At 35.7% G+C, this 27,885-nt stretch overlaps 2 protein-coding genes across 2 annotated transcripts in view; one reads left to right on the top strand and one right to left on the bottom strand.

Moving 5' to 3' along the window:
• LOC110372403 (uncharacterized) overlaps nucleotides 1–27,885 on the top strand; it is a 562,146-nt gene that overhangs the window by 422,022 nt on the left and 112,239 nt on the right. The window lies entirely within an intron of this gene.
• LOC135118828 (serine protease snake-like) lies at nucleotides 8,944–10,157 on the bottom strand. Its single transcript, XM_064041846.1, has one exon. It carries the CDS (start codon nucleotides 9,990–9,992, stop codon nucleotides 9,072–9,074), a length of 921 nt encoding a protein of 306 aa, XP_063897916.1. The 5' UTR covers nucleotides 9,993–10,157; the 3' UTR covers nucleotides 8,944–9,071.

Raw genomic sequence — 27,885 nt, 5'->3', positions numbered from 1 at the left:
TTCTTATATCGAATATGTACCTAATCAAGACAAACATGTATTGTTTTTAAACAATCAAAAATATCTTATTCAAACAATAAGCCAATACTACTAAACTTCGTTATCTTGTGCCCAAAATTGATACAAGAAAGAAAAATAAAAACATGTTTATTCTATTTCAATATTCCTTTTATACTTTCGCGTACAATGTTGTTTTCTGAAAAACTCGTTCTTATAAAAGTTTTCGGTATCAGCTTGTATTCCCAATTTAGAATAACCTTGTCCAATGACCTTTACGAAACTATACCAAAACCAGCTTCTAGCCAAAATAATCACATTTAATTCTTAGCACAATATTAATAAAGGAAAAAATCCCAAAGCAAAAGTAAAAAAGAAAGATGAAAAATATTATTTCCCTTCTTTCTAGGAGTTTTAATACCTTTTTAACGACGTAAAAATCATCAAATGACCCTCCCGCTGTGGGTTAGCAGCGGTGAGGGAGGTCAGACTCTTACTGACTAAAAGCCGTCGTGTTCCGTCGTAGGCCTTATGTGCTAGGGCCGCGGTACCTCTTTCGAACAACCCGCAGCCCCGGCAGGCCCCTGCTGGCCCCTCTGGGGTTGCTGACATCTCTTTGAGGAGCGCGTGGAACAACGCGCGCCGCCGACACGGGTCTGTTGTCTAAAAACAGACATGAGCGATGAGACACCCGGCGCCCGTGGTGTCTACCTGCTCCAGCGCGGCGGCCGGGATGAGAGGTGCGAACTCTCTGACGTTCCGCCGCCTCCTTCTCGAGCATGACTGCTTCGCAGAAGGAGGCGACGGCATCCCATTCCCTTTCGCCCCGGACCATGGCTTGAACCAGGGCCGGACGCGAGGTCGCCGCCGCCCACAGCCTCGACGAGGACCCGGCGGTGCCCTTCCCACGCAGGGCACTCCTGGACTGTGTGGTCCACCGTGTCCTCGGGGCTATCCGCACAGTGGTGACACCCGGGCGCCTCCTCACGACCGATTCGATGCAGATACCTCCCGAAACAACCGTGTCCGGTGAGGACCTGCGTCATGCGGTACGTGAGGGCGCCGCGACTCCCGAGCCACTCCTCAAAGGGGACTTACCGCCACTATGGTGGCGTGCCCTGCACTGGGTTGCGACAGTCGCTCCCTCCAGGCCACCATGACATCCCGCCGGAGCTCTGCCCGCTGCGCGACAACTTGTCGCGGCAACGGGGTTTCCCCCCGGCGCAGAGCCTCCTCGCGCCAGTCGTACAGGCGCAAGAAGACTCTCGCCTCCAGATCCCACGGTGGTAGTCCGGCTAGTAGGCCAGCTGCTTCGCGGGAGATCGTGCGGTACCCCCGGATTAGCCTAATGGCTATCACCCTTTGGGGCACGTTCAGGTAGTGTACAGCTCGCGGCCGTACCGAACGTGCCCATACCGGGGCCCCGTAAAGGGCCATGGACCGCAAGACTCCCGCGTAGAGTTTACGGCAAGAGGAATTTTAATACCTGCAGACTGCAAACTTTTAGTCGACCGATAGTTTGTTTCTGTTCATAAGACAGAATGTAAATGTATGGTACGCACATAACTACGATCAGGTATTTGAATGGTACCAGACCGACTAAAAAAAATCATTTAAAACACACATTTCCAAAAAAAAAAAAACTGACCACCGACCGACTGTTTAGTCTGCAGTGTAGGTACCAGTTTATTCCTTTCAACAAATCCGTCAAAAGAACATCAATAAAAGCCGGAAATTGCTCGTAAAACAGATAGGATCTATGGGACCGAAAACTTCGAAAAGTGAGCGTTGGGGTGTTAGAATGCTCACTTTCAGTATGGGCCATGAGAGCGAAGGAATAGTGAGTGCAACTGTGTCTACGCAAATGCTTGTGCACTATAATATGTCCTGCGCAGTTGGTTTATCTCCTTATATGAGAACAGCGGTCATAGCCAATAATCTAGGCTAGGCTAGGAGGATATCAATCGTGATATAATTTTTTTATTTGCCTATTTATGTTCTTTGTGTTAATCAGTAATTAAATTAAAAAATGTGTACCTACCTACTTATGTGTATGCGTAAACTTGTGATTCAAATCCTTTGCTCAAATAAATATAAACATCCAAATTGATGACTTATTTGTAGGACGTCGTTTAAAAAGTACCCAATTTTTCGTTTTGTTTGTATTTCGTTAAAGGAAAGGAGATGAGACTAACCCACATTTCGCTTATAAATCTCCGATGGTTCGGCCTAAATCGTGGGTTAGCATACAATAGACGAGTGATTAAACCAAGTTATTTCATTAGTACCCGATCTACGGAATTCTATTAGGCTCATGGCACCCTCACGATATTTAGGGTCCTGATACTCTTACAAATACAATGATTTTTGTTACCAAAAGGTTTAAATTTACTTTGTTAAATTAACCTTGGCTATTCTTCTGTTAATTATATAATTTAATCACGTATTCAAGTGTCAAAAGGGTTGTGATTTCAGGCTCGCTGAAAATTGTGAAACATCGTAAAATGTCGGTCCTCTAACTTTTCGCATACTGCAAACTTAAATCAGTAACAACATAAATCAGTATGAAGATGAATGTTAGAACACACATTACAAAGATCAGGTACTTAGCCGGTATGAGACCGACTGAAAATTATGATTAGAGTCAAGATTAGTTTTTTATTCGCCAACCATCTGGTTGTCTTGTACTCTAATAGTTTTGAAACTGAGATGTCGTAAAGGTTGTATGACGGAATTGAGTTGAAGAAAATAGTGTTGTGTGTAGGTCTCAGTTTTATGCCCTATAAAATGGTCCTGAGTGGGGCTGTAATTGAATGTTTTCTATACATATATGCATAGCATGTGTTGGTCAGATAACACGCCCTTACAGGCTTTAAATATATCCTTAATGATTGACTGATCTGTTTACTTGTATAGGATGAAATAAGGATATAACTACATAGTAGCTTCCACCAGCGGTTGCACCTACATACTGAGGGAACTATTTCCCATAGCTGGTCAAAACTTGACTAAGGGCTTCTTTAATAAATGAGCTATATAACACTTAAATATTTTTTCAAATCGATCCAGTAGTTCCTATGTTTAGCGCGCTTAATCAAACAAACATCCAAACTCTTCAACTTTGTAATATCCATAAGATAATGTAAACTTTCCAATGAATCGATCTGAAAACCCCAAAGCCTACTAAACGCTAAAATACCTATTTTCCTTCTCATTAATTTCAAAAGCATTATTAAACGCTAATCTCCCAGCTATTTCCCTCTTTACGACTATTTTTATCACAAAGTCAGTTAATACATTATTTTTATAAGCGCTTTCTTTATCAGATGGTACTCGTTTCTTAAGAGAACTTAATTGGGGCAAGATTCTCGTTGGATGCTGCGGTAATAGTTTAAAAGAATTTGTTTACCGCAAGAACGATAAAGTTTGAGTGGAACTCTTGAAAAGATACCTGGGTTAAGATAGCCTTTTGTACAATATTTGTGCAAAGAATACTTGGGTTGTTATTTTTTATTTTGGTGACTTTTTCATCGTTATGTAGACAACTGTAACTTGGAGTCGACTTCAATAATTGAAAATGGTGCAATATGTTTCAAATCAATATTCTGCCTTTTTTATCTCTATCCATACATGTATATATGATCTATTTATATTAAAAAATATATCTTGTTTAGGCTGCTTTCTGCTTATTTATGTAAGCTACTGTAGGAATCAGGATCTCATAAATTTGTGAAAACATATTTATGCCAATAAAGAATTTATACATAGTAAAGAGCTTGGCATTTACCAAAAATACAATAGTAACGTCTTTTAGATACATCTTATTATGTAAATGATTTATCTTATTATATTTTTTCCTATATAATGATCTATTAGATGCTTGTAGCCCTAAAGGGAGAAAAATATTTTTATAAATATAATGATGATTGTAGAAAATGGGAAGTTGTTAAGAATGATAATGGGATATAGAATGATTCGCATTTGAATAATAATTTTATGGTAGAAAAAATACTACTTTATATATCTAGATATCAACAAAGGGCTAATCGCACGCTTTTTTTCTCAAACACGAGCCCTTGAATCGCAGCTATATCTAAAAAAATATATTTTTTTAAAGCGGTTCACACATTGTAGATAACGTTATAAGTAAATAAAAAAGATAATTACCTAAAAAAGCACTTACCTAAGCTAAAATATTCCACCCAACATATTTTCTTAACCATACGCCAAATACAAATACAAAAAAAAGTTTTACACACAAAAAAAATAATTGAATTCTCTAAATTCTTAATCGTTCCACTTCAGTCCTTCGAAATTCAAAAGATATCGTTCGGGCAAGATTGGCAATTATAAAAAATGGGCCCAAAATTGTGCTCGATAAAAGGGGGACAGGCCGTTTGTCCCAAAGGACCGTGTACGTACACTTTAGGCAAACTTTCGTGTGAAAGCAGCATGAAATTGACAATGTTTCAGTGATGTACTACAGAACATGTTAGATTAAATTTATTTTGTACGTACATTTAAATTGTGTAGTTACAGTTTCATTTTAGTTGGAATTTAGTTTGAGTAAATTTTTTTTTGTTGTGTTTAAATTTTCATTTTCAAGCAAAGCAAAAAATAAAGTGTTAATGTGCATTTTTGTTCATTTGTATTGTCGTACCGAGAAAGTTTTGGAGTCCCAACATGCTTTTGTGGAACCTTACAGACAGTCCCTAAGAAAACCTATTATTATTATTAAACCATAGAAATTACATCAATTTCTTTATTTTTTACAGATAGCTTAAAAATATTTTTTTATTTACCTAACTGTAAAAGTAAGTATTTATTAAAAAAAAGGGAAAATAAACGATGTAACAAAATATGTACAGTCACAGTGCGTAAAGAAAATCCGTCTCCAGCGCCTGTAAAAGTTTAAATGAAAATTAGACATTTTCATGTAAGTTGTAGATTGTGTTACCGTATAATAAGATGACTTTTAAACTTTATTCTAACTTAAATTAAGCTTATTTTTTAAATGTTACGCTGGCAACCCATGGTCGGTTTTAAGATTTTTTTTTTTTAATTTGACATGTCATGTTTTTTTGTTAGAATGTATAGGATAGAATGATCATCTGCCTAGCCTTTTCCTAACTGTATTGGGGTCGGTTTCCAGACTAACTAGTAGCACCTTTTAATGTGGGATAGAATACTGGGTAAAATGTAGCCCTAGTTAGAGCTTAGTAATGGAATTAGCTGTAAAATGTAGCATTCTTAGGAAAGATACTCGTGGATGTTTTTATTCGGTACCATTTAATGGTGATTTTAAATTCTTCAAAATTGATTATGAACAAATGTTATTCCTTAAGTCTTGTGAAAAACACAATATCACTGGAAATATCACGTATGATATTATCATGCTTATTAACTGGAAAAACTTATGAAAAACTTTGACATAGATCATATTAAATTCTGCTTAGTGCAAAGTTTTTTTAAATATGAAGTGACAAGATTAATTTGAAGTTTTTTAGCTAATTCATCGCTTTTTTTGCTAAGACTAGGTGTCATTGTTTTTATAGTGCCTAAGCATTTCTTAGAATTAAAATAATAATCGTGGCATCTTAATTTTCTAATTTGCCTGTTAGGCTGATTGTAAATTTATTCCGAAATCCCAAAAGAATAGTTTTTCTTAATCAATCAAAAATTTTGGTTTTCGATTCAAAATTCAGGTCCAATCAACACTGAAATTGACCATGAAACACAAAAATTACGTCCTTTAACTATCAGAAAGTCAAAAACAATTATATCCATAAAAAATAAAAAAAGCAATCAAAATATAACCGTTGTTTTATATAACAGTTAAAAAATAACTACAGTCCGGCTGCCAAATTTAATTTCATAGTATTTAACGTTGATCGGTTACGGCATTGTGCTAGTCGGTTTTTTACAAAGATTTTTACGCATCGCTTAACTGGTATATGTTAAGTGAACCGTGGTTAAGTTATTTTGTATCCCATTGGTTAGTACTTACTTACGCATGTACTTGTTACACTCGGGTGCTAAGATACCGGATTAGAATATAAATACACAAACATTATTTTATACCTACTTAATGATACTGTTACAGCCTTTTTATCGTCCCACTGCTGAGCACAGGCCTCCTCTCACAAGGAGAAGGATTGGGCATTAATCACCATGCTTGCTTAATGCGCATTGGTGATTTCAGACTAGGTTTCCTCAAGATGTTTTCTTTCACCTTTATATCAGCCATTGGTGTTCAAGATATACTTAGAAAGTACATACAAACTTAGAAAAATTACATTGGTACTTGCTACTTAATCATCATTTGCCCAGCCTTTTCCCAACTATGTTGGGATCGGCTTCCAGTCTAACCGGATGCAGCTGAGTACCAGTGTTTACCTACGTACTTACGTATAATATTATAAAATAGTATGGAACCTTGTAACATATTATGATATTGCGATAACTAAAATTGAAAAATGTTTTCATTTTTTTTTAAAGACGATAACAAATACAGCCAGGTGATAACCAGAATTTCTATACTAAGTCGGTTACAATGTCTAACAATTCGACATTTTAATAATATTCTCTAAATCTTAACTGGCTTTTCTCCTATTTATAGAACCTTCGGTTAGAATAACCAACGGTAACAATAACTCATGCCATGATACGGATCGATAGGTCGCCAGTTCAAATCTGCGGTAAATTATTGCTGAGGAATCTATTTATAATTTCTATTTAATTAACTGGCGGGAATAACAAGGAAGGAAAATTGTGTGGTATTGGAATTCGAGAAAAGCTAATATAGGTACGGACTTGAACAGTAAGAAACCGGATTCAAATTCAAAGTTAGAATGCTATATTGAAAACAAATGTATGCTGTGACCAAAAAATGTGGTAAGGTAATAAAAAAAATCCCTGATCTCTCTTCAGTCGTGTCGGATTGCCGTCCCATCGGACTGTGAGAGTGAAGGAATAGTGAGTGCACTTGTGTCTGCGCAAATGCTTGTGCACTACCTCTATAATATGTCCTGCGCAAGTGACTGATCTCCTTACAAGAGAACAGCTGCCGTGGAAGAAACTGGACTTGGACGCCATTATTTATTAGTAAAAAAAATTGGGCTCATATTTTCATGGCGCGGGTCCACATTACAAAAATTTGTACGTGCGCGTCAGCACGGGTTCACACATAGCATGATGGTGTTCGCGCTCAAAGATTGCAATTTTACGGACATTTAAGAAATGTTCGCACGCAATTTGTTACCTACCTACTGTTCCCATAACCAGTAGATCAGAAGAAATATTTGAGTGCGTCATAATACCGCACACTTTTGGAATCTCACCTTTACGTTTTCATGGAAACGCATGACGTGTACTTACGCACTTGAAAATTGATAGCTATGTACCTCTAGAAGGGTGGATTGATATAAGAGAATGTTATGAAGATAGGATGTTTGTGTATATTTATCTGAGTCTGTGAAGTACTTATCAGGAAGCGAGTGACACCGTAGGAAGCAATTAGTCTCGAATTATTAGAAGTAAGTATAGGTATGTGTCTTGAGCATGCGGTACGCAGAATCGACGCCCGTTTGACAGCTGTGTAAAAAAACCTTTGAGATTAGATAAGAAATGCACATTTTATATTATTTGAGGTTTGAGGATATTATTAGTCTGAGTTAGATTTGCCTTAAATAATTTATACGTTATAGTTAATAATACTCGCTTATTAATCAATTCGAGTTTATTTCAAATGTGCAATAGGGTTACGGATGAATAAAACTGCTTATTAAAAATTGGTAATAAATAATACCAATTTTAAATCAGCAGTCAATGTTCCGTTGACATTCATACCGCGCTGTGCAGCAGTTGATGCAATCTCATAAGTAGCATGGTGAATTTTTATACATTTTAGAAAAAAAAAACATGACATTACCACATCTTTTCCTGAAATCGACTCAGCATACAGCTCTCTGAAAATAAATTATTTATCAGCCTTTATTTTTTTCGCTTTGTAACGTGGGTAACCTATACCCAAAAGTTTGTCAGACATCTGGTATTTTTACAAAACAATACTTCCCGCGTTAGACCGTGTATCTGGTCCAAACTTTCGGAACCTTCCAAAACGTGACATTTACATATTTCCCTTTTTTCCATACAGTGACGGATCAACCGTTGACGGACCAAATTTTGGGTCCCCAAATATATTTTGTAGAAATTGTTTGGGGTTGGGAGAAAAATATGAGTTGTTATTTTATAATGGCTAATAGGAATATTTTCTTTTGCTATTTTCCTTAACAAATATTTTTATTATTTATTTTATTATACATTTGTTAGTGTAGGTACGGTAGACCGCACGTCAGTGGTAACTGTCATGCACCTTAACTCAATAGTAATAAGTACGATTTTCCTATAAAACTGTTACCACTGACCTGAAGTTGACTGTACTTTATAATGATGTGTATTCGATAAATTTCATAAAAATATACCTACAGTGTATCTAGTAAAAAATAAGTCAATTCGTAATACAAATAAAAATACATATTTTGAAACATTATTTACTACAAATTCCGAGTATTTCACAAAGTAAAAAAATTGCTGATTTAAATGATATCCATTTTTACAACTTTACCACATTTGTATACTATGATTTGGGGCCCACTTAGAAGTTCGAAGTCCGGCCCTGACTTTGACCCACTGAAATATTGACGCTCGGGTTTTTCATGAAAATTGTCTGTTTGTTTCAGGTAAGGCAACACATCTCAAGTAAAGTTTTTGTAAATAATAGCGGTAAGGAAGATGTCGTGAATGGCAGACATGACTAAGGAAGTATTTTTTCCTTTTTTTGCTACTGGTAAGTTTTTGTACCTACATTGAAGTTAAGGTTGACTGACTGTCAGGTCGTGAGTTCAGAGTTTTTGACGACAAAAAAGTACATCGTATCACCCACATTCTTTAGAATACAACGCATACAAACTCAAAATAAAGAAAGGTTAACATAAACTTTATTTACAAAACAGCCTAAATACGTATACCTGAAAATATTTTTCCTAATTACACAACGCTTAAGATCCCATTTTTCAAGGCCCAGGCCACACTGTATTCTCAATCCATTCCACATACTGCGAAACCCTTGTATAAACTCCTGGACTCATCTTCCTCCCACAATCTCTTCCAAAAGAGGTCACACCAACAATAGTATGCAGAGGAAAATTATGAACACAGTCCACTCTCTCTTCCATTATCTGCATAGGACCTCCTGAGTCTCCTTGACACGTATCGCGACCCCCATGCTCATAATCACCAGCACAGATCTGATTCTCCGTGATACCATCAGCTAACAACTTCTTCTTAATCAGAAACTTCATGGACCGGTTACAAACTTCACTGGAGATCACATCAACATCAACTTTCATTAGCGTCTGGCTTCCATATGTGGCTACTGATGCGGTCTTCCCGAAGCCTATGACTGTTAAGTTGGTCTGGCTTATGTTTTCTCCAAGATGTAAGCAAGCGATTCTTATGTCTCGGCTTAAAACGAAGTTTGGGGTCGCTCTCATCAGCGCTATGTCATGATATTTAGAAGGTGGCTTATAATTCGGATGGGGAATGATTTCAGCTACCTTTCTTTCTTGGACCAGTTCATCGACTTCGTCGAACTCGAAGGTAGCTGTTCCGATTCTCATGATGCTTGCAGGGCCCGCGTCTCGGTCTTCAGTGCAGTGGGCGGCTGTGAGGACCCATTTCTCACTAATCAAGCTGCCTCCGCACTTCCATGCTGGTGGTTCTGGTGGTGACCTTCGAAACCCAATTAAAACCATATGAGGGTATAATAGGAAGTCCACTGGTACTCTCACTCTTTGTTTCGGAAACAATATGTTATGACACTCCAGCATCAGCTGTCCGTAGTTTTTGCAGGCTCTGAAAGCCTTTTCACCAACTCCATACCCTTTGAGTAATAATGAAAACAGAATAACCACTCTCACTAGAACATAAATCATTTTAACAGCACTTACTGCGTCATTGTTTTGTGTAAATAAACATTATATTGCACTAATTAGCATCTCCCTTTAATTAATGCTCTTCACTACCCCATTTCCGTCTCACAGGACTAATTTCTATGTCCGAATATTTGTTGTTACTTTTATTTTCGGTCTATTTTTGCAAATCTGTTTATAATGTGCTAAGGAGCGCACGCGCACGGCCGTTATCACAGATTAACCACGGCAACTGAGTGCTTTGGGTGTACTGCGGTAATTTTAATCTTACCGTGGCTAATCAATATCCATTGGTAATTGCAATAAAAATGAGCCGATTCCGTTAATTTGTGCCATTATTTTTTCGTTAATTGAAATTGTGATATGAATGGAATGTATTTGTTTATTTAATTATCGAATACGACCGTTTTTTAAAAAGTAATAATAATTATTTAAATTATAATAAACGGGTAAGAAGCAGGAAATTCTGACAACCAGTCTTACCATGGAGTTTCGGGTCGCCCAGGTAACTAAGTTGATGAGGTCAGATACGCAGTCACTCCATATAAAACTGATACTCATATGCGTCTGTTAAGACTGGCAGCCGACCCAAACATAGTTGGGAAAAGTGACAACTTATAAGGACATTGCGAAAAATTGAAAAAGAAATGCGGAACCTTTAAACCACCTTACAAAAGAAAAGTATACAAATTGATTCAAGTTGTACACACGATTTCTTAGAGAAATTCTTATAAGCCTTGCAGCGATTCTGTATCCAACAGGCTATTTTAATAAGCTTGTAGCAGTTTTTGATTCTAAGAACGGGCTGGCTTTATGTTTTTGATTGAAAAAATATACGGATTCTAATTTCGCTTTATTTCATGTTTTTCTACGAAACACAAATGCGATCGCCTTTTGTACCTGTATCTACTTTTTCTGTTTCCCGGTACTTATACTTTTAGCTTAGTGCTTCATACAGATTTAGACATTTTCATGCAAGCATAGCAGAAAGATAGATCTTACTTTAGATATTTTTGCCTTCAATAGAAAAAAATGAGCCACATTCTACCACCTTAATACTTGCGATTTTTTAAAACATAGCTACAACGGGTTTAATTTATAACAGTTTTCATACAGTTTACCTACATAGTAAATTAAATTACATATTTTATTGTTGACTGGACATAAAAATTATAGTCGTAGAGTAAGTAGTATGACACATTTATTTCACTATATAAAAATATATTGTCAGCATACAGCCTTTAACATTACATAGTGCAAGAGTTATTGAGAGTAATATCCACTGTTTTTTTATAGTTAAAAACTCCATTTATTTTTCATTGTATAATTTAATTTGGTACCCTAAGTGCCACTCTGTATAAAGGGATTTAAAAACATATGTAGGTATGTATAGGTACGGATAAAACCAATTAAGATTATTAAATCGAAAATCTATTACTGAGATAAAGAGAACTGGTTACATTTCTGACAAAAAAAAAATGGGAAAGCGATTACGATTTCACCCTTAGGATACGTTTTTGAATTACGCAATATTGTTTCATTTCTCAAAGAATTGAAACAGACAAATTCGAGCTTGGATCCTTTGCAAGGTTCCGTACCTAAACATTACATAAAATTCAATATAAAACACAGTACACAATTTTCATGTAATTACTAGCTTTTTGTAATTACTAGCCAGCGGTGTCACGTCATGTATGTATACGCTATATTTTTGTAAAATATCATGAAAATCCATACTGCCGTCTCCACATGCAGAAGTAACAAAATAACAAAAATACTCACGCACACATACTCACCAATTTTAACCTTTATAGAGGTAAAATTCACTGTGATCTGACTAGCTTCCACTAGCGGTTTCTGTGAGATGAAATATTAATTAAGTAATATTATGATTCTGTCTATTCTTTACTGAACCCTTGCTAAAAATATAATATAAAATAACTGCAGGATGTTTTATTTTAATCAGCGAAGAATTACACTGATTGTTTTGAATCAGAAATCCGAGCGTAAAACGGAACGCAGTGATAATATTATTGCTATCGTGGGAATCATAAAATGCATGACTAGAATATAGAATACTGGATTAGAACTCTTATTTCAGTTTTAAGAACATAAACTTTGTTGTATTTTATAGTTGTTTATTACTATACATATTTATGACAAAGTGTCAAATATTTTGGAGTAGTAACTAAATTGTGGATTACGGGTATCCTTTAGAGCGAATCTCTTTAAAAATCTACCATGTCCAAGGCAAGTAACTATTTCTATCCTATAGACTATACCCTTAACAAAAAATCATCATTAACTCTACTGTACTTTTACTAACACTTCCAAATTTCTTTCCCGCTTTTACACCAAAACTTTTGAAGCGGTTAAAATTAAAAGTACACGTAGCCTGATAAATGACTTAGACTAGTTTTTATCCTACTTTACGTAGATCAAGGAAAGTAGTAACAATATAAAATGCTCAAGAAACAATAACACACTCCTTGTAACTGATACAGATATTTGTACTCCAGTATAAAACAAAACACAAGCAATACCGACTCCAATATCAGTGATAATTATACCTCAATCACTTGAACTATTAGGTCCATTTCTCATTTCTCCGAGCCACGGTTAAAAATAAAGAAATCCTTCTGTATTATCGCACAAACAATAGAAAGCAGTATAGCAATTTTAATCAATGTTCGGTTCATGTTTTCTGTACTGATATTAAGACGGAATCATTTATAAAGTATTCGATTTTAACTGAAGAAAAAACTTCTCGATTAAACCTGGACTATAAAGTCTGAAATCACCAACCCGCATTGAGCAAGCGTGGTGATTGACGCTCAATCCTTCTCCGTGTGAGAGGAGGCCTGTGCCCAGCAGTGGAACGATAAAAAGGTTGTAACACTTACTATAGTATAAGTACTAAACATCATCTTAATCGGATTAGCCGTTTTTAGCGAAAGAAAGATAATCCAGGTTCCATTAGTACTCATTATCATTACGTTGTAAGGATTTGGCACATACATTTTTTTCTGTATCTACGTTATAAGTTTCTACTCATACAAACTAAAAATACATTATATAGAAGTAAGTTATAAGACACTTCAGGCTTGAATAAAGCTTTTATGGCCTATAGGGTCTAAATTTAAACCTCTTTGAATAAATAACCCATTATATAGTCTATCCTTATACTAAGTACTAGGCTCTCACCTCACCTAATATTAGTTCTAAAATTATATTTGTATTCAAACCTACCGTTTTGTCTAGACTAAAATCTATCCCTACTAATATTATAAATGCGAAAGCAACTCTGTTTGTCTGTCTGTCTGTTACGGTTTCACGTCTAAACCACTGAACTAATTTTAATAAAATTTGGTACAGAGATAGAGTTGACCTTGAGCAAGAACATGGGATAGTTTTTATCCCGGACTTTTGAAGAGTTCTCTTGGAAACGCGTTATAACCGAACTCCACTCGGGCGAAGCCGCGGGCGGAAGCCAGTTGGCAATATTTCAGTTATTATTACAAGCAAATTATAAATCTTCATTGCAAAGGGAAATTGGTGCTGATACCAATTTGGTTTTGGGTCCAATTTGATATTCAATTAGTCCCGAATACATTAGTAGGTCGATAACATAGAATACGTTAGTGAATTGAACACTCACACAAATTGTTTTAGATCGGCTATTTGAATTATTTGTTTTGATTTCCATATCGTCAAGGTTTGACGAAGTGATTCAGAAGTCATTAGGACAGTCAAATGTAGCGTTATTTAGGTTAGTTGGTCATGTAGTATCAATAGCTTTAAACGCTCTTTAGGGATTGTTCTTAGAACCGAAATTGTTTGTAGCACCTATGCCAAAATTACCCATTTACGTTAATAAACTTAAACAATTTAGGTAGTTACAATCACCACCAAAATTATATAAGTTTGTAATTAATCCTAAAGTTAATTACGTTTACTCTACACCAATATTAAGCAACACATAAATACAGGTCCTTGATTGAATCTAAACAAAAGACAGTTATGAATAATCAGTATAATCTGATTTAATAACCTATTCAAATTCGAGACACTAAATTGAGATTTCAATTACGATTAAACCGTACCTGGGACGTTTAGGTAATATACATATAACTTGATATAACTCGTAAATATACACAGGATAGGAATAAACTATTGCCGGGACCCGATATTCGTTCGTAACAGTCTGGTACGCCCATATGTGTCTTGATTGCTCTCGGCACAATGCTTTGTTGCAAGGATGTTCGAAGATATTGCAGTTTTAGACTTTGTTATTTTTCTTTTGATTTTTAAAAGTAAATCACGAAAGAAGTACATATTTTTAAAGGTACACTTTTTAAAGATCAGTTATATTAACATAATCTTATCTTGGCATGTTTATATGCCTTTTATATTCCCCTAAATTAACCATTTTATATAGGACCAACCTTCGTTAATGGTATTCAAAAGGGTCACAACCTTGACCTGATTCCATTCATCATATCCCTTACCACAAAACTGACGTACTTATTGGAAGAAACATTCATATTTAAGCATTCATTTGTCCAGGTTCAAGTACTGCAAATCTTCAATCAAAGACAGGGAGAGCTGAATCAGCAAATTCAGTTCAACTCGGAGCGTCGTCAAGAATCTTTAAAAACATTCTTCGACAAAAGCCACTTTAAAAGGCGCTTCTATAGAGCCGTGTCCAATCTTTTCATCCATTCGGGTAGCTGTGGATTCTTTCCTTTTGGATGTTTGCCCTATTGTACTGGCCGACGGCAAATACTGCCTTGGAATGGGAAAAAGTAGTGCGTTGGAGTTCACGGCGATCTAAAGGGGTGAATTAAAAGTGGAGTATGGGTATTCCTGCTTCTTGCCTTTGTTCGGAAACTGCGGCGGAGCCAAGAGGTGGTTTTTGATGTTTGAATTTGGTCCTTTGTGTCGAATTTTGGCATGTGAGGCGGCTTTGATTTGTGCAGGAGTATGACCGATTTTTGGTCGGAAAATGCTTTGTTGGGAGACACTGAAGTCGTTTACAAAGCTCGGCAAGATAAACGATCGTTTGTTCGGCAAGAGAGAGGTATCCTAAATTCTGAAGTCACGTTCCCAAAATAATTTTAGTGCAAAACCAATCAAATTGATGAACGATGGGTATCCAAAGAATTTAATCATCAATTCAACCCTTCTAAAATCCCTTTTTTGACCCAAAATATTTCGTTACGACCCGACAAATCATAAGCCAGCCTACTTCATTAAGGTAAAAATCCGATATAAATTGGAGTGCACATAATGAAAACCAATCAATTCTGAACAGCTAAGGTTATTGAAGTAATTGGGATTAAATTTTAATCAGCGTGTCTTATACAGATGTGTTATAAATATGTTTGTAAGATCCTGATCGTATTAAAATTAATGATTTTGCTGTCTACTGTTTCATCGATATTGTTTAATTAATAACTGACAATGTAACAGAGGGAAGTCGTGCGTCTTATTTCATTGATAAATCTTGATATTTTCCCTTTTGTGAAAAGATTTCAGCTCTTATATATTTGATATTATTACGTTAAGAAGAGTGGAAGACTATATTCAGTCTACTGCTTTCGATGATTCGTTACTAAGAACTGACATTCCATCGAAACTAATATATCCCGACGTATGAATTACCACTGCCTATAAGACAAAAGGTTACGTGAATAAATTATTTGTCTAGACTTAGTTATCTGACGTCATACAAAGACGGACTATAAATAGTTACTTTAAAGTGTCAAGTAACACTTAAAATACTTAATGTAGAGCTCACTTTAACCCTTGTAGAACCCCAGTTAAGTGCTAACATTTTTTGGATGTCCCACCCATATTTGCCTAGACCTAGTTACATTTTACCCCACTCAGTAATTCACGACAGTCTTATTTGTCAAGTAATTCCAGCAAGAGCTACTATTTACACGAACCTTTTTCGACAAATAGGGTCTTACGAATTCCTGTCGTTAATATGGCCTGCCTGCGAAAATTTTGGGGGTCTTTCGGGGTTCCTAAGTGTACGTATCAGGTATCCAGGGCATCGGAGGGGATGTAAGCATGCTAGTGTATTAGGCTCGAAGCCAACACTGCACAATTACGAAGCTAATGGTTTCGGTGTATCGTCGGCAGATAAGCCCAATGGCACCCAAATGGGACCAACGATAATAAGTTTTGAAGTACATGGTACCGTGTATTAAAGGTTACTGTGATATGATATAGATGGGATAATAGGGTTGTTATTAAGATGTTATTTTTTGGTTAAGTTTTTTGGTGGCTGAAATAATAATGTGTCGATGTCAGATTGAATGATTATTACCTACTTATAGATTGGTACTTTACTATGCCTTTTATTTGTATCAAACCATAAGTTGACGTGCTCAGACGTAATAAGGACATTTTAAGGGACTTAAAAGACATTTTAAGACGTTTTTACCTGTAAAAATCACGGGCTGCAAAACGATGATAGCTTTCTTATGATTGGTTTGACATTCACGAAAGTATGTAGGGAGGCGCAGATGACGGTATAAGAAAAATAGTCCTTATAAACAAGGGTATAAAGGACATTTTTGTTAAAATGCCAATAGCAAAAAAATCTGACGAAACTTGAATATTATGCAAAGGAAGGTCCCAAACAAATCTCTTGTCAATTTCCCAGCAATTTCAAACTGTCTACCGTCTTATAATTTAATTTTTTTTTCTCACCTAGTCGCCATGTTTTTTTGCGAATCCAATAACTCGCGTGAACGACTCGTAAGAATGAATCGGCTGTCTATGAACTTGTCAAATATTCAGTAAGTAGGGGGGAAAAGGGAGGGGGGAGAGGTAAAGTAGGCCAAGATCAATGCGAGCTGTGATTTGTTGACACTGATCTGAAAAAGTTTTAATATATGAATTCGTCGGTATTTTTTCTTTGGATTTCTTTAGTTGTGAAATTATTATTATTTTTTTTACGAGACTTGGTTTCCTACCTTCTCTTAAATGAAGCTGAGTACCTAGATTGCGTCAACAAAAAAAATCAATTGAAATTCCAGTTTTTTTTTGGTTAGCTTTACTGGCTAGCCGTACATGAAGTATTTCGGTGGCGTACATACAGTTTATTTTGTATGCGATACATTGTATTTTATGTGATTCCTTTTGCTATAAATTCTATATTTTTTGTGTAATTTGTTACTCAATACATAGAAAGCTTACTAATGTTCTTATTAATACTTAAGATATACTTAAGACCGACATTAGAAAATTTTATTTTATTTACTACGCCTAAAAGAAGTAGTTAGAGAAAGTCTGGTTAATTTATTTGATAGTTATAAATTATACAAAAGAAATAGTACCTACAATTTTCTCCGAGATTTAATTCCTGTCTTATACTTTACATCTAAAGAACCACGAAAATATTTCGTGGAGCTCGTGGCTAAGTCGGTCGATCATAAAGATAAGCAACGTTTTACGCGGTCCGTTCATTGATGGGTCACCCATCTTGTGATGACGAGTTCCTCGGTGTCTCAAAAGGCATGTTAAATTAGTGGGTCACGGCTGTCATGTTAGTATTTTTGGCAGTCGTTACGGGTAATCAGAACCCAGAAAGTTACAACCAATCTTACCTATTTTTGCCCTAGGTATATATTTTTCACTGGAAGTCTACCTACTACATAATGTATTACACAATCCTTGCTGATTTTACGTGGAAATGTTCGCAGAATTCAGGACATTACAGATCGATACTCTATAAATAGATAGGCGTTAATTGTCAACAATCCACTTAATTAGTTGTTGGAGCTTTTATTCATGTTGTGTTACAACTGTTTTCATGTCATTGTCAATGAAATTGGCGTCAATTAGAATGGCTGTTACCATTCTAAATGCTCACTAGGAACATATAATGATTGGGAGGTATGGAAGCGAGATGGGGAAGCCTTTGCACAGCAGTGGGACATTATAGCATAGTAATAATAATAAACATGATGTAAGCCAACTGGTCATGAATAGTTTTTCCTTGTTTCGGAAGGCACGATAAATTGGTGGGTCCCGGCTGTTATCTTTGGCAGCCGTTACGGGTAGTCAGTAGCCAGGAAGTGTGACTACCAGACTTAACAAGGGGTAGGTAGGGGTTGCCCAGGTGATTGGGTTGAAGTCACATAGGCAGTCGCTCTATGCAAAAAACTCACTCTGCTGCATCTGGTTAGACTGGAAGCCGACCCCAACATAGTTGTTAAAAGGCTACGCAGATAATGTTGTAAGCCAAACTGGCTTCTACAAACGGCTTTGCAAGCGTGGTATGTTGATTAAATTGAAAAAGCCTGTGTCAGTTATTTCCATAAAATAAAACATGAAACTTGGTCAATCCATCAGAGCGTGAAGAAGTATTAAACATGAATATAGTATACACAGTCAAAAAGTTTCTCTTTTACAATGTCAGTACCCTTTCATGTTAGTTTATGTCCTTCGCCGTGTCTGTCTGTTTGTTTGCACTTTTTAGTTCCTACTAAAAGTAAGTAGGTACGTAACGGACTGGAAATAGCTAGTTACCCATCCTATTAACTATTAAAATTATAGATCTCACAAAGTTATTGGTCAGCTTTGGATAAAATCTTTCAGTATTTGCTCTTTTAGGATAAATATCTTGAGTCTATTCATCGAGGATAGCTACAGATTACATACTATTATCTGTATGAGTAGCACCTACTGTTTAACTGTAGGTTCCGGCTGTCATTGAACATCCTTGGCAGTCGTTACGGTTAGTCAGAAGCCAGTAAGTCTGACACCAGTTTAACCAAGGGGTATTGGGTTGAGGGGGTCAGATAGGGCAGTCGCTCCTTGTAAAGCAGTGGTACTCAGCTACATCCGGTCAGACTGTAAGCCGACCCCAACATAGTTGGGAAAAAGGCTCGGAGGATGATGATGAATAGTACCAACTGGACATAAGTGTAACCACAGACAAACAGCTAATAAAAAAACCACAACACCAACCACAAAAAAAAATTAAGTCACACAAAAATAGCATTCAAATGTTACCAAAAACTGTCGCATCCAGCTACGCTTCCACACTATTGCATTACCAATTGCAAATCACAAGCACCATTTAACTACTGATAACAGGAACGTATCTATTTAGTTAAAGGCTCATGATTAATTCATAGTGATCGAGCGAAGCCGACGGCAACAGTATGTATTATTGAACGCGTGAGAACCAACGGACGGATTGCTAACGTTATGTAATATTCATAGGAACTCTATAGTTAATAACCTTTTTGCTACTGGTTTTTCCGTTTTTAGTGGAGTTTTTTTTTGCTTTTTTTGGTTGCTAGGAAATTGGGTTTTTGGTAGGAGTGTTTAGTTGTCTTTGAAAGTTTATATCGTAGGTTCTAAGTAATATTGAAACTCTGTTTCATTTGAGTTTCTTCTTTAAAAAAGCCTTGGTTTTTGAGATGGAAATTACTTCAATATTAAACGTCTAAGTTAAGTGAAGATAATTGGATATGGAAGCACGTGGCTAATTAAAAACCGTGCGGATCGATAGATTTTCTTTGGCAGTTCTTACGGGAAGTCAGAAGCTAGAAAGGCTGACAATCAGTCCTACCAATAGGATATCGGGTTGTCCCAGTAACCGGGTTGAAGAGGCCAGATAGACAGTAATTCAACTGATACTCAGCTGCATCCGGATAAACTGAAAACCGACCCCGAATTATTTTCAATGAACATAACGAATTTCCAAATAACAGATTTTCGAAAATTACATTACAAAAGCATACTTTACATATTTCTCTAGAATTAAACAGCAATGTGATAAATGAGACTCTTTATAAGTCTCATTACAATTTGCAAAAACACACGCGAACAAAATTTAATCATTCGTCGAAATAATTTGGAATAAGAGCAGATATTCAATTGTCGGATAAATACCTACCTATTGAATAAATATTTATCTTATAGTACACAATTATGCCTGCGTAAAAAATCATCAAATTACAGATCAGTCCTTATTGACTAAAAACCGTCGTGTTTCGTCGTAGACCTTTTTTGTACCAGGGCCACGGTAACTTTTTCGAACAATCCCGCAGTCCCGGCAGGAATTGAATGCATCTGAGTTCCACTGTTTTACACTGGCGCCCTCAACCCAGTTACCCGAGCAACTCGATACTTAGAATAGTATATCATACATCTTGTTAGAAATCTAACTCCTAGATAATACTCCCTATTTATAAATAGGTTTTGCATTAATTAAGATTAACAATGTTTTTTTTATTTTTTTATTAAAAGGTACTTGGAAAAAAACACTTATCAATTCGTATTTAATTGCGTAAATACACATTCCTAGCACCGTAGTTTTAATTCGTAGATTCAAACGGTAACATATGCTGTCTTTCACATAGCATAATAAGCGTTCTGACAGGGTTGGGCCATGACGTAGGCGGGACTGGAAATACCTGGTTTTGTACTCTAGGAATGTCGCTAGGGGTGTTATTATTATAAGTACGGATAAGTGTAGAATAGGAGTCACAAGCGACCGTTAAAAATATACGTCAAGCGCCATTTTGTTCTTTTTTTTGTGGGGAAGATATTATACCGTAGGTAATGTTAGATATAAGATCAAACTTTTATGCTTTTATTTGTTAGGTAAGTATGTAAAAAAATGTTTGTCTTAAATTTTCATATTTTTATTTTGTTGGAATTTCCGCCTGACCTATATCAATAAGTTATTTGCCACTAGTTTTAGGTTAGAAATATTTTTGTAGTAATATCGGTGTGATTGAACTCGTTTGTAAATCATTTAATATACCGAAGAATAACAATAAATAGTTCAACAGTTCAAATCTTCAAATCGTGACCTTTCAGCTACTCATTTAGAGTATTTAAACTGGTTACACTTTTAAGCCTTCATTGATAAAATATTCTCTTTATTCAGTTATTTTAAGATTTCAATTGGAAATGCGAGTAGGTCAAAGGTTTTATGAACAGAAGATTCTTCAAGGATTGTTATAGTAATATTTCAAACCTGAAGTGACGAGGTTCAATATTGAAAATTTTTGGATGAACCAGGAGTTTTGAGTATCACCCAATGTAGACTATGCGGCCTAAACTTATGCTTATATATTAAGCCTAGAACTATTAATTACATTGTTATCGACAGGTGCCATAGTCCCATATATTTTCATATCCTAGTTTACTAACATCCCATCACAATAAGCCAAGCAGTTTTCTTCCCTAGTTAGCCATAATGAAGCAAAAATTACCGGGGATTGTCCATTGTCCATGTCCGTACATTTCTATAGTATATTCAGGGATAATCGTCGGTTATGCTTCACCATTTCAATAAAGGACTTCAATCAGTTAGCTTCAACGAATAAAATCGTAGGTCAACTCTACTTTATTGGGCGATTAATGTATAATGTAGACTGTAGCCTAAAATCTTCCATCAAACATTAAAACAGTACAACATCAGTCTAGCTTTACTATCCACGGTGAAAATTTAATACAACTCTGTCACGACCTTTTGTTCTAAGGCGGATCCAATCTATTCGTATAAATGGCAGATCCATTTGAACAAATCGGATCAACTGTTTAGGCCGTCCGAAGTGTTTTGTCCCATGTTCGAATAAAACTGCCTTTTTTGGCCTGATTTTTAGACCTCGGAGAGCAAAAAGATACACAAGTATTTTTGGTTGAGATACAAGTATATTGTTCGGTTAAAAATAAAGAAAAGGTTTGTTGTTGTAACATTTTTGCCAACTATATGATAAGGGTAATTTTCACGAAGAAGCAGGTCTCTGTAAAATGAAAAATAGTTTTGCCGTTTAATCGTGAAATCCTGAAGGATAGACAGACAGATAAAATCAATAGCATTTATGATATGATATCGGAAAGTTAAAGGTAAATAAAAATTATGTTGATTTAGATATTGATAAATAAAAGAAACCCGCAGTTATCAATTTTAACTATTTATTTTAAACAGTTATAAGTGAAGCCAATCTTTTTCTCCCACGCTCATTATTTTGTTTGAAACACATATTAAAGAAAATTAAAAAAAAAAACAAAAATAGTCCTTTTTTCCGAACGAAACGTTCCCGTCCGACCTTCAAACAGCATTCTAACCACTAATGGAGTTTTTTTTAAACCAACGTTAGTTTTTAACTAGCAGTTACCCACCGTGACGATAGCAACTGTTAACCTTAACAAATAATGTCAATTTTAAACACATGTTAGTTTAACTGGCGATTAAATTGTTGCATGTTTTATATTTATAATTGGGGATCGGAAATTGTGAAATGTGAATCGTTTTGTAGTCGTATTTCGTTGGTAAAATAATGACCGAATATGGTCATGATTTTAGGTGAAAATGGGTTGATTGTGTTATTATCTGTTATTTTCACTTAGTATGTAACGTTAGTAATATCCCCACACTGAAGACTAAACAGTCGGCTGGCAGTAGACCCGACGGTAGACAATTATTTTTTAAAGACAATCTTGATTCCAAACACAGTTTTCAGTCGGTCTGATACATTGTAAATTCCTGATCTTTGTAATGTGCGTACTATGACCTATCTTCATACAAATTTATGGCCCCAAACAAAAGAAAAGTCTACACCACCGTCACCTTTTAATTGTTTAAAAATTCAGTTTTTTTCTCAATTTTTTCGGTTGTTTAAAAACTTTTCCGCTCCGCTCCGCTGGTGGAGTCTGGGCCTTCTAAGGTCGATAGTATTGCTAGAAAAGCTTCCCTTTGCGATGATCTTTTTCGCAGAATTCTAACACCTAGTTTGAATATAAATTTTATCCCAGTATTGATATGATACGAACACTACTTGGAATTTAGACACAAGTGAATTCGCAAAACTAAAACAAAAGAAACACTAGAATAATATCCAGCTTTTCTAGCACATAAGACTATTCATAATCCATTAGGAAAATCGCAGTTAATTTTATGACGTCATCTTTAGAAAATTATAAAGACGTAACCCGTGTCGATACTCTTGCTGTGTCTATCCCACCTTGCAAGTTCTGTGTGCTGTGTGTCAATAAATAAATATCATCATCATCTGCCTAGTCTTTTCGCAACTATGTTGGGGTTCGGCTTTCAGTCAAACCAGATGCAGCTAAGTACCAGTGCTTTACAAGGAGCGACTGCACATCTGATCTCATAAACCCAATTACCCGGGCACCCAATACCCCTCGATGAGACTGGTGTCAGACTTACTGGCTTCTGACTACCCGTAATGACTGCCAAATACAGCTGGGTTCTACAGTTTATTGTGCCATCAGAAACACATGTAACTAAGTAAATATACTAACTTAAAAAATATAAACAAAACTTATATCATGTTCTACTTGAAGATTAAGTTTATGAACAATTTTTTACGTCACTAAGTTACTAAAAATAAAGAAAGGCGTTATAAGACACTATTCAACATGGCGACAACCCGCTATAAAAATAACATTTTATATCGAGAAAAAAAAGTGTTATCGGTAGTTGTAGAACATCACTAGACAGAGGGGTTACAGTAATCCAAGTATGGGAAAGAGATATATGGGTAATAAAGATATAAATATGTGTAAAAAGTTCTATGTAGGTCTCTGATTTAAATAAAGGTAGATCATGTATTTGAAACTGCAAGTCCACTGTGATTTCTCCGATCATGCGCTTTTCGGTCTTTAAGTGAATGTCCTGAAATATCATAAATAACCAGGACTTTAAAAAAGGCCGAAATAGCCAACCGGCATTTAGCACGTAGGTATCGTGATTATCACATAGCTTGTGCCTAGCAGTGTGACAGTAAAAATGCTGATGAAGATAATAACTCAAAATACTCGGCTGCGTCTATCTTTTGATCCGTCTTTCTGTCTATCTGTTTGTGATAAGTGCAAAACCTCCTAAATGGCATTAGGTAGAGGGATGCACGAGTAAGGATAGTATGCATAATTGGATACCTTTAATATATTTAGATGATAATATTCTTAAATAACTACCACTACCACGCAATATCGCCTGTCCATAATACTCTTTCATTTTATAAAACCCAAAAGGATAGTAACGTGATACCTCCTAACGATCTTCCTTAAAGATCGGGTTACGCAAAATGAGTTTATCGAACCCTTATTCTTTAGCACGAGTAAGTAATGTATTGTTATTATTCAGGTATCATTAATGTCAGCCTTTTTACTGTCCAACTTCAGGGCACAGACCTCTTGTCATGCGGAGAAGGAATGAGTATTAATCACCACGCTTTCAAGGCAGATTCAGACTTTAAACTCCAGGAATCCACAAGATGTTTTTCCTTCACCTTTGATCAGTCCTTGGTGTCTAAGATTATACTTAGAAAAGACTACCCGTAATCTTTGCTGAAGATGGTCAAATGACAGCCAGGGCCTACAGTTTATCGTGCCTTCAGAAACACGGTCATTGGTGTCCAAAATATACTTAGAAAGTACATATTACATAGAGAACTGACCTGGAGTAGATCCCACCACTCGGACCTGAGAGCCTGGTACTTTAAACACTAGGCCATGATATTATTCAGGTATACCTACCATAATTATGAGTCTCTGCCAAAAAATAGGTACTAAATCCAGGCGAGCTCTCCAACATTTACTAAGCCAATTACCCTTGCCAAGTACGACTTCTGCCAAATATATTTTGTACAGTACTTTGTGAGTTCACGCGGAAAATGAAAACTATATAAAACTGTACTGGGCCGTCGTCAAATATTGGAGCATCTGCTATCAAAACTTTACTCGATCCTCGGGGACAAGGATGGACCAATAATGGAATCGACATTTATTTTTACAAGTCTCTTTTTGAAATAATAAAAAATAAATTAAGTGGTTAGTTTAAGAATTTTTAACATAAATAATTGAAACGGTATTTTTTGCTGATTTTCAATTTGGAATTGTATAATTTAATGGCAATTTGTCGTAAAAACAAACTCGAAGGTTCTACTTTTAAGTGCGTCCCACTGGATTCCAGCGAAAAATTTTTATATGAATGGTGGGAGGTGAAATGTTAAGGATAACATAATTATGTACGTCTAGCCATCTTTTCTCGACCTCCTTTATTGTATAAAAGGGCGCAGATATGTATTCCTTGAATAGGAAAGTTCATGACCCCGCTTGAAATCAGGGAATTCTTTGGCCATTGTTCGTAAACTATGGCCTTTTCAAATGTTAATTCGGATTCCAGAATTTAACAAGAAACCTTTTACTTTAATATTTTTAAAGTAAAATGAGGCAGGTGTTCTCTTTTCTAAATATTAACTGGAAATATAAAAAGTTTTCAATTTTTTTTTTGTTGGAAATGACAAAATAATTGAACCAACTTCAATAATATAATATACCTACCCAAAAACCTTCTCCTAAGTGTGACATATATGTACTATGTCTACGTCGTACTACATCATCATCGATTCAGCCAAACGGGCGATAATCGAGCTCAAACAAACATACAGGTCAAACTGAGAATCTCCCTTTATTGAAGTCGGTCAAAAAAAATCTAAGTGTTTTAAAAATCTCACCATTCCAAAAGTTTCTTCACTTTTACTATACTCTAAGCCATATCCAGTATATTCCTAAATCCGTGTGAACAGTACACGTGGGCCTAGTTCGACCAGTTATTGCGTTCAGCATCGCGACAATTTTTTGCGACTTTTTCCCGTTATAACACCGACACAGATCGTATAACTATAACCAAGTCATTTAGGTTTCTTTTTCTGCCCTTTTCTATGTCAAAATGAAATTGTTTGTATATCTGTAGTTGTGACTTTTGGCCTATTTTCACCTATTTTGCGTTGGGTTGGGCGTTTAATTTGGAAGGATCGTGTTAACATATTTATGAATCTGTTTTAAAGTTTAGATATAATAGTGTGTTATTGATCTGCTTATACTATGACAATATCTTGTTCTGCGCTAAGTTTAATTTACTATCTTTAGCTTTAAGCAATGCATAGTTTAATGTCATTAATGTCTTGACATATCAGATGAAAGTGTCCTTGAAGAGAAAAGTAATATAATGGACGTCTAAAATGTAGTGGATTCGCCCACTACACCCTTTCAATGTGAGGAAAAAATCATATTATGACGGAACCAGAGCAGGGTTTTTTTTATTAAGAGGTCCGATAAACTTATTGCGGACATAATGTTTAGACAAACATTGAGTCTTTGTCCGCAATCAAAAAATAATTCATTCATGATAAATAAATATGACACCAAACCTTTTATTTGAACACACATCTGTTCAAATATTATCTTACTACAATTTTCAAAGCACAGGATTAGGCACTCATAATTCCATGTTTTCGCTCCCCTATCAACGCAATATAATTCTACTAATATTAACTGAATCCCCTTGTTTTCCCATCCACAATATTTTATTACCAAAATAGCTATCAATTTTGACAAATTCGATTACATTGCCCGAATAATCCCGCCGAAACTGATAATTTAATAACCGTCGGCGCCATTTTGATTGCGTTTGACAGATAGATGGAGCCACTAGCTGTGTATTTACGTACTCGTAATGATATTGAAGTTATATCAAGTTTTGTATGTATACATATATGTACTTACATGTGTAGGTAAATGTGTAGGTACTTTACTAAAGTGTTGATAGGTAGTTTGGAATATGTTTTGACTTTTAGTTTTTGTATTTTTCCGTTTTTAGACACCATATTTATTTTTATTATAATGAGCGTGACTATATCTTACTATTGGGCAAAGTTCTTTTTCTCACAAAGTAGGAACAAAGCATTGATCACCACTTTCGTGTCTGACAAATTTGCAGTTTTTAGCTCTTCCTATAAGTATTTTAATAAAACCTTAATACACTAGTGTCGTTAAAAATTAAACAAGACAAGTGCTTGTTTTTCAGTGACAATCGTATTTTTACCGAAATTGATTGGGAAGAAATCTAAAACTTTCCTTTCTAAAATCGGCAGTATATCTTACAGCTGGTAATTTTCCTCTCCCAACTTTGACATATCAAATTAATTTTCCTAGCATTATTCAAAAGCGTCAATCAAAAAAGGTTGATAGAATAAGTTGGTTTGTACTTCGAGGGCTGACGAAAGGTTGCTAGAATGTAATAAATCATGTGGTAGCCCTTGTCAGATAGTATGTATGTATGTAAACTTTACTATGTTTGTAAATGTTATGTACACAGTAATTTGTTAAGTGTTTTTCACTTGTTTTTGGGGGAAAATTTGGGTATGGCAATGTATTGGACGTTATAAGGAATAAATTACTTAGTATAATCTTATATTTCTATCTATTAATATTACAAAGCTGAAGAGTTTGTTAGATTTAACGCACTATTATTCGAAACTATTTTATCTATTTGGAAAATTATCTCAGAGTTAAATAGCCTTTCGATTGAGGACTTTTTAGGAGGCTACTTTTTATACGGTTATGCCACGTAGTTTACAGTACTAGTAAAAATACACGAGGTTATAAAACACTGTATAATTTTAGACACAGACATCAGGTGCATTTACTACCATAGTCTGATTAAAACCGCAACTGTATGCCCACACAACGAAATTAAACCTTGCAGCTTTTTTCTCTCGATCAATTTCACAGAAACAACATAACCAGGGGGAACCTTATAACCACAAGTAACCATCTGAGACCCACCCACGTTTCTCAAAATTCTAATATGGTTGAACCACGGAGTAAGAAAAGATGAACGGAGATATCAGATATGTCAGGTAGGTCAGGTGCCTTCTTTTAGGTCAAATTGATACGGCATGGAAAAGACGATCAGTTATGAGTGAATTAACGAGGAGTTCGGGTTCTTTGAGACATCTGTCAATGATTTTTGGTATTACATAAAATGCTCGAGTCCAAAGAAGGCGTATAAGGGCCGAAACAGTAACGTTTCTTCGTCGCCCGC

The sequence above is a fragment of the Helicoverpa armigera genome, chromosome 26 (assembly GCF_030705265.1).
Source record: "Helicoverpa armigera isolate CAAS_96S chromosome 26, ASM3070526v1, whole genome shotgun sequence".
Taxonomy (NCBI): domain Eukaryota; kingdom Metazoa; phylum Arthropoda; class Insecta; order Lepidoptera; family Noctuidae; genus Helicoverpa; species Helicoverpa armigera.
This window is presented reverse-complemented; position numbering and strand designations above follow the sequence as displayed.